Source organism: Antechinus flavipes, chromosome 2 (genome assembly GCF_016432865.1).
Source record: "Antechinus flavipes isolate AdamAnt ecotype Samford, QLD, Australia chromosome 2, AdamAnt_v2, whole genome shotgun sequence".
Classification (NCBI taxonomy): domain Eukaryota; kingdom Metazoa; phylum Chordata; class Mammalia; order Dasyuromorphia; family Dasyuridae; genus Antechinus; species Antechinus flavipes.
The window spans coordinates 569474436-569482812 of NC_067399.1; the positions used below are offsets into that span (position 1 = coordinate 569474436).

At 50.0% G+C, this 8377-nt stretch overlaps 1 protein-coding gene across 2 annotated transcripts in view; it reads left to right on the top strand.

Moving 5' to 3' along the window:
* The window catches only part of ZNF710 (zinc finger protein 710), an 82045-nt gene that overhangs the window by 69541 nt on the left and 4127 nt on the right, over positions 1 to 8377 (top strand). For both annotated transcript variants that reach the window (XM_051981102.1, XM_051981103.1), the window contains exons 2-4: positions 1085 to 2567; positions 5240 to 5431; positions 6187 to 6361. In XM_051981102.1, coding sequence (XP_051837062.1) covers positions 1113 to 2567; positions 5240 to 5431; positions 6187 to 6361 — 1822 coding nt within the window. In that variant the 5' untranslated portion in view covers positions 1085 to 1112. The remainder of the gene's footprint in view (positions 1 to 1084; positions 2568 to 5239; positions 5432 to 6186; positions 6362 to 8377) is intronic.

Genomic DNA, 8377 nt, shown 5'->3' on the forward strand with positions numbered 1-8377 from the left:
GGAAAGACCAGGGAATCAGGAGGCTGGGTCACTAACAAACCGGGTGACCTGGGGTCACCCCTCTGCACCCCGTGGTTCCTCAGCTGTCAGGTAGGAATGGTCCTGTTTATACCGGCTCAGAGGCACTGGGGTGGGCCCAGAGATAGAGGGCCGAGCTGATGGCAGGAACACTGGGGGTCACATCTGATCTCAGACTCTTGCTAGCTTTCTGACTACTGGGCAAGTTACTAACCCTTAATTTCTTTAACTATAAAATGGATAATAATACCTTTTCCCATAGTTGGTGTGGGAATTCAATGAGACAGTATTTGTTTAAAGTTCATAGTACAGTGCTCCATATACACTAAGAGCTTAATGAGTGCTTATTTTCTTTCTTGCACATCAAATGCTATATAAAGTTAAGCTCCTATTGTTACTTTTCCCCCACTTTCAGTTTTATTGTTTTGTTTTGTTATATATATGTAAATTTTCCTTTTTATTTACAAAACCTGTATGAGTAATTTGTCAACAATGGCCCTCATAAAACCTTGTGTTCTAAATTGTCCTCTCCTTGCCCCACCCCTTCCCCTAGATGGCAGATAATCCAATACCTATTAAATATGTTAAAATATATGTTAAGTCCAATCTATGTATACATATTTATACAATTACCTTGCTGCACAAGAAAAATTGGATCAAGAAGGAAAAAAAATGAGAGAAAGCAAAAAACAAGCAATATTGTTTTTTTACATTATTATCATATTTAGAAATACTCAGAGTATAAAATAGTTTGTTTAAAAAAAGATATTCAAGAGTATACATGCAATAGTATTTGTATGCGTGGGGTTGGAGTGGAGGGAAGGGCCATTATCCTTAAAGAGTGTCATTTAGCAGCATAAACCAGACAAGTCTACCCCCTCCGGCCCAGGACAACCTCCCTTCTCCCCTCCCTCCCTCCCCCCCCCCCCAGGGGGCAGCCTCCGCCAGCTGCTCTGATCGCTGACCTGCCCGGCTCCCAGCTGACTGTGGGGGCGATGCTCCTGTGCGTGCGGGACGATACACACCCGATGCGCGCGGGCTAATGGCCTCTCTCTCTTCCCCACAGCGATGAACACCTAGCTGGCCGCTGAGGGATGGAGCGCTTCATGGACTCAGGGACGCAGACGGAAGTGGTGGTGGTGCTCTCCTTGGCGCAGGCGGCCGTGCTGGGCCTGGTCTCGGAGAATGAGCTCTTTGGTGCTACCATAAGCCCCGAGGCCTTCTACCCGATGCTGGGACATGAGCTCTCCGACACGGCGGCGGTGGAGCCGGAGCCCCCCGACAACGACTACCAGCTGGAGTGCGCCGGGGCGGCGCCGGGGGAGCCTCCGGAGGAGGAGGTGCTGGAAGTCGAGGCGGCCTTCGAGAAGCACCCCCGCAGGAAGAAGCGCCCCCCGGTGAGGTTGGTGCCCAAGGTGAAGTTTGAGAAGGCGGACGAGGAGGACGAGGAGGAAGACGTGTACGAGGTGTCCGTGCCGGCCGATGGCCGGCCCGAGGCTGCGGGAGAGCCCCCCGAGGAGACCGCTTGTGAGGGCATGGTGCAGAGCAGCTCTGTCAAGATGATCGACCTCAGCACCTTCGGCCGCAAGTCCCGGCACTCCCGGCACCTGCAGCGGGCTTCCCGGCAGGAGCTGGACGGGGCGGCCTTCGCCCCCCACTTCCCAGATCCCACTCCGGAAGGCTACCCTGAGCCTAACATGGTGCTGACCCGGGCCGGGTCCGAAGCCCTGCGCCAGGAGTGCGGCTTCGAGCCCCACATGACCTCCCTGAGCGACGCCGAGGCGCCCGCCCCCGAGTCGCCGGAGCCCGTGAAGAACGACCAGGCCTTCGTGTGGCAGGACCCCGCCGAGTTTGAGGCCGACCCCGCCGGCTCGACCGCCGACCACCACAAGAAGGCACAGCTGGACCGGCTGGACATCAACGTGCAGATCGACGACTCCTACCTGGTGGAGGCCGGCGACCGGCAGAAGCGCTGGCAGTGCCGCATGTGTGAGAAGTCCTACACCTCCAAGTACAACCTGGTGACCCACATCCTGGGCCACAACGGCATCAAGCCGCACTCGTGCCCGCACTGCAGCAAGCTCTTCAAGCAGCCGAGCCACCTGCAGACCCACCTGCTGACGCACCAGGGCACGCGGCCCCACAAGTGCGAGGTCTGCCACAAGGCCTTCACGCAGACCAGCCACCTCAAGCGGCACATGCTGCTGCACACCGACATCAAGCCCTACAGCTGCCACTTCTGCGGCCGGGGCTTCGCCTACCCCAGCGAGCTCAAGGCCCACGAGGTCAAGCACGAGAACGGGCGCTGCCACGTCTGCGTCGAGTGCGGCCTGGACTTCTCCACCCTGACCCAGCTCAAGCGGCACCTCTCCACCCACCAGGGCCCCACCCTGTACCAGTGCCTCGAGTGCAACAAGTCCTTCCACTACCGCAGCCAGCTGCAGAACCACATGCTCAAGCACCAGAACGTGCGGCCCTTCGTCTGCACCGAGTGCGGCATGGAGTTCAGCCAGATCCACCACCTCAAGCAGCACTCGCTCACCCACAAGGTAACGGCGGCCGCGGCGGGCGGGAGAGACCGGCTCTGGGTCCCGCCCATAGAGAGGTGGGGGCACTGCGGGGCCCAGGGCGGCTGCTGGGGGGCGCAGAGTCGTGCTCGGGGCAAGGGCTCTGTCCCACAGTCACAACCCCAAACTGAATAAACGCAAAGTAAAGTGGCACATTCCCCTTAAAAAGCAACAGTTGCATATTTATGTAGCAATTCTGTGTTCACATTCTGTGTGCATATAAAAGCATACGTGTGTATGTGTGTGCACGTATACCATATGCACAAACACATACACTCCGAAACTCCTGGAGGCAAGGACCGCAGGGTACCTTTTCATCATTGATTTGACAGAGATCTGTGGAGTCTTATGGTGTTGAGGTGCCTTGGTCTCCTTAGAAGAGCTTCCAGCATAGCCCCCAAAAAAGCCATAAGTACATGGAGCAGCTGTAGACAGTGGGAAACTGTATGCTAAATAAGAACTATAATTCAATTCAACATGCCTTTATTAGGCACCAAGTGTGTACCAGGATTCAGAGACAAAGACAAAACTGCCCCTGCTGTGACAGATCACGTTCTCTCAGGAGGAGACAGTACGTACACAGATAAAACAGTACCAAGTCTAAACAAAGTCAATGTCAGTAATTTTGAGGGGAGGGGTGGGAGTACCAAAGTGTCCCTAAGGCAAGAATTCTATGCCCTTTTGTCTGAAATATAGGCTGCACCCCTAAAATGAGATTTCCTGGGAAGGATATACAGAAAGTGATAGAAAAAACAACATCAGTTATTATCCCTTCAATTTTCACACAGCCAGTATTTGAGGGAAGTGTGTGATCTCTGTCTTCACCAATATTGTGTGTTCCCTCATGGATCCAGTATGTTCTGCTGCTCAGTTTCCCGGGATATTCATCCACAAACATTTGTTCAGCACATACTCGCTCTGGTGAATGGCATGAAGTCCTGTGGGTGATTTGCAGATGGCAAAGACATGATCTGTGCTCTTGGGAAGGTTCCATTGTAAATCTGGAAAGACAGGATGGATAAATAGACATAGGACTAAGAAGAACGGGAGAGACCCAGACACACTGTAGGCACCTCATAACGGGGATCCGTTCCTCTATCCCCAGAAATCTGGAGGCCTCCATACGTGCAGGCAGAGGAGTGGGCTGGGGTGATGTTGAAAGGGACCCAGAGGAGAGCTCTAGGAGCTGGTGGTTCTGAGAAGTCATTTTCCCAGGAGCATTCATGGCTAAGCCATGTCCCACTAGACAAGAAGACTCACAGCGAGGCCCTGGCTTCTTGTGATCACTGTAGAAGATTCAGCTTTAAATCCCTTTGACTTCACCCAGCAGGTTCTCAAGTTCCTCCTCTGTAAGATAAGAGGGCTAGAAGAGGTAGTGGCAAGGACCTGGAAACTGAATAGAGAGTTGGAGAATGGCTGGGTAAATTGTGGTATATGAATGTTAGGGAATATTATTGTTCTGTAAGAAATGACCAGCAGGATGAATACAGAGAGGCTTGGAGAGACCTACATGAACTGATGCTAAGTGCAATGAGCAGAACCAGGAGATCATTGTACATGGCAATGGTAAGTGATCAGTTCTGATGGATGCAGCTCTTTTTAACAGCAATATGACTCGGGCCAGTTCCAATGGTCTTGTGATAGAGAGAGCTATCTGCACCCAAAGAGAGGACTGTGGGGACTGAGTGTGGATCACAACATAGGTTTGTTTTTTTAATTGTTGTTTTCTAATTATTTAAATTATTGTTTGCTTGCTTTTTGTTTTCTAATTTTTCCCCTCTTTTTGATCTGATTTTTCTTGTGCAACATGGATATATGTATAGAAGAATTGCACATGCTTAACATATTGGCTTACTTGCTGTCTAGGGGAAGGAGAGAGAAAATTTGGAACACAAGGTTTTGCAAGAGTGAATGTTGAAAACTTTGCATATGTTTTGAAAATACAAAATGATGCAGATATAAAAGGCTATTTTTTAAAAAGATAAAGAGGGCTAGATAAGGTTTCAGAGATTTTATTTTTATTTTTTTATAAAACCTTTATTTTTCAAAATACATGCAAAGATAGTTTTCAACATTCACTCTTACAAAACCCTGAGTTCCACATTTTTCTTTCTCCCTTATTTCCTCCCCCTTTCCTCAGACAGCAAGTAATCCAATATAGGTTAAATGAGCAATTCATCTAAATATATTTCCACATTTGTCATGTTGAGCAAGAAAAATCAAATCAAAAGGGGGGAGAAACATGAGAAAAGAGCAAACAACAAAAAAGATGAAAATATTATGCTTTGACCCACATTCAGTCTCCACATCGTCTTCTCTCTGGATGTAGATGAATCTTTCCATTGGAATTGGCTTGAATCACCTCATTGTTGAAAAGAGCCTAGTCCATCAGAGTTGATCATCATATAATCTTGTTGCGGCAGACAATGTTCTCTTGGTTCTGCTCACTTCACTTAGCCTCAGTTCATAGTCTCTGCAGGCTTTTCTGAAACCAGCCTGTTTTTAAGGTGACCTTAAATACTCATCCACCTTCTATGGACCTGGGATCCTATGTTGAAGGAGGTGTATTTTACCCCAGAAAAGGTGCTTGCCCCCGGCTGATGCTGTGTTCATTTGTGCTCCTCATGCCCATGCTGTGACTCTGATCCTTTCAGGGAGTAAAAGAATTCAAGTGTGAGGTGTGTGGCCGAGAATTCACCCTGCAGGCCAACATGAAGCGGCACATGCTCATCCACACCAGCGTCCGGCCCTACCAGTGCCACATCTGCTTTAAGACCTTTGTTCAGAAGCAGACTCTCAAGACTCACATGATTGTGCATTCCCCTGTGAAGCCCTTCAAGTGCAAGGTACGATGAGCATCCCCCTGAGCACCCTCCCGCAGGGTAAGACCTGCCAGAAAGGTGGGACTGGCAAAAGGCCCAGTGGGCCTCCCCGCAGCTCTGGCTGGTCAGCCAGAAGTGGCAGGAGGGAACTTCCACCTCTGTAGAGCGGGATCACTGCGGTAACAGGAAAAGAATGGACAGTATATGGCCTTAGATCAGGGGCTCTTCATTGGTGGACTAGGGACCCCTTGGCAGAGACCGTGGAATAATTGATTGGGGATGGAGGAGATGGAATTCAGTGATCTTGGGTAGGAAAAAATAATATTACATCTTCATTGTAATGTAAGTGGTTTCCATTGTATTCTTGTTTGTTTTGCTTTGTGCATTTGCAACCACTTTTCTGCGAAGGGTTCCAGGTCTTACTGACTGCCAGAGTGGTCCAGGTCACACACATGATAAGTGAAAGACCACCCTTTAGCTTGGGCGAGGGTGAGGAGGCAGTGGCGGGCGAGGTGTTGGAGAGGTGTCAACAAATTGGGTCCTTACCTTGCTTCTCAGTTCCTTTCTCTGGCAGCAGCCATGGGAGGATGAGAGAGGAGTGCTCTGTGCTGCCATGAAGGAAAGGAAAAGCAAAAAGTGAAGAAGATAAATCTGACAAGACAGTCTGGTTCTGTTTCTGGCCACGGGGTCCTTGGCAGGGAGTTCCACTCTGGATCGTGCGTGGGGAAGAAGCAAGGGCTAGGCTACTCCCAGAGTCTGAGAGTGTCATTTCCTCACAGGTCTGTGGGAAATCCTTCAACCGTATGTATAACCTGCTGGGCCACATGCACCTACACGCCGGCAGCAAGCCCTTCAAGTGTCCCTACTGCTCCAGCAAGTTCAACTTGAAGGGTAACCTCAGTAGGCACATGAAGGTCAAACATGGAGTCATGGACATTGGCCTGGATAGCCAAGGTACGTGGAGAAGACTGGGCTCCATTTTGGGGGAAGACTGGGGCAAGAGAACAGAGCCAAGGCTGACACTTTTCTGACTCTCATCCTGGTGAGGGCAGGGAAAAGCCAGTGGGGAGCTGCCTCTTGTATGGGGGCCCCTAGGATGCTGGGATTGGCAGGCTTAATCCAAGACAATGGTAGTTTAGATTTAGGAAAGCACTGCCCTGTGTTGGGGGTGGTGGGGAAGAGTGGTCCCTGGAAATGAGCAGCTCTGGGATGATGGAAAGGGCATTGGATGGTGCAAACCTAAGCTAGGCCTTAGACTAGCTACGTGACCATGGGTAAGTCTCCAAGTTTATTTCTTCATCTTAAAAAAATGGAGATAAAAAGGACCATCTGAGACAATACTTGTATAAAGCACTATATAAATGTGGGCAGTTATTATTTTGTAGAGAAACAAAAGGGACCAGGCTGGAGAGACACACCAAGTATAGGTGATCCAGGGGAGTGAAATCCAAATCTTTAATTAAGCTTTGAGTTCCAGTGTTCTAAAGAGAGGTGCTGAGCAGAAATTCCTAACCAGCTAGGCAAGGTGGGATGGAGAAGAAGGCATTGTTTGTATCCTTGTGCCCTCAATACTAATGCCTGTCTGCAAATCTACAGGTACTCATTATGGGTTTGCTGTATGCTTAGAACTTTCTGGGCCCATAGCGAGTATGAAAGAAATGCCCCCAAGTTGCTTTTAAATTTAGTTACAGTCACAAGATTGAAAGACTTCAGACACTGGCAAATCGTCTAAGACAGCATGTACTTTGATGCAAAATCATTTTGGAAGAGCCTCTGATTTTCATAGGGGTTCAGAAAATGGGGAGATCACTGAGAGTTGAAGTAATTAGGGAAGGCTTCCTGAAAGAGACGCTATTTAGTGGGCCTTGAAAGACCAGTGAAATGTAGATAAGGGGAGGGCATTCCTACCAGCAGTGGTAGGAGTGAAAATAACATCCTTGTAGAAAGAGTGGTCTGCCTGGAGCGGGGAAGGGCGAGACATTGCAGCTCAAACCTGCCATATTCTTCTCCATCATTCTTTGAGTCCCCTGGATTTTAAGTTACAGGACCTGGGTTCAAATCCCAACTCCTACTTGTGTTACCTCAGGCAAGCTCCTTGGGCCTTTTGCAAAGTAAAAGGTTGGACTAGATGAAGGTGGGGAGGGGAAAACACTTGCATTAGCACCTGCTGAGTGCTGCTGGGCACTGTGCTAAGTGCTTTACAAATATTATTTCATTTGACCTCACAACAACCCTGCGACTTTATAGCTGAGGAACCTGAGGCAAAATCGGTTAAGTGCCATGCCTCGGGTCACCATCTTAGTAAAGATCCAAGGCGGGATGGGGTCTTCTTGACCACAGGCCCAGGGCTCTATCCACTGGGCCATCTAGCTTCCTTAGATGATCTCTAAGGTCCCTGCTATGGTGTTTCCCAGAAGAATAATGGTGTTACAAATGATGGATTATTACATCTGCGGAGAACATGAAATGGTGGCAGGGGCTGTGCCATTTCCCAGATGGAACCAGCCCAACTGTGAGGCTGGATCTCGAGATTGGAGCCTGAAAGCCCAGCAGAGGAGGTCAGGTTTGCCCTATGGGGACGCGGCTGAAGCCTTTGGAGCATCCGACTGGCAATGACCCCAAAAGGTTTTCAGATGATTTGTCCGACAGGAGCGGGGTGCAGGATCAGGGAAGGGAGCGAGGGCGGGTGGGGGGCTGTGGCCACAGCCCTATGTGAAGTACTAAGCATCTGGATTCCACTGTGGTGGTTGCGGAGATGGAGAAGGGACAGGTGAAGGTAGCCGTCTCGGGCCTGGAAGGAAGGCTGGGTGGAGGATGCTCTCCCTGCAGACCCAGGCTCAGGCAGCCGAGGCCCTTCGGTCTGTGATGTCGACAGTAGGGTGGGAGGTGTCCCATCCACCATGGAGGTGCGGCCGGCTTTCTGAGCTCCTGCCGGAGACACCTAGTGGCTAGAGTAGCGCATGAGAAGAA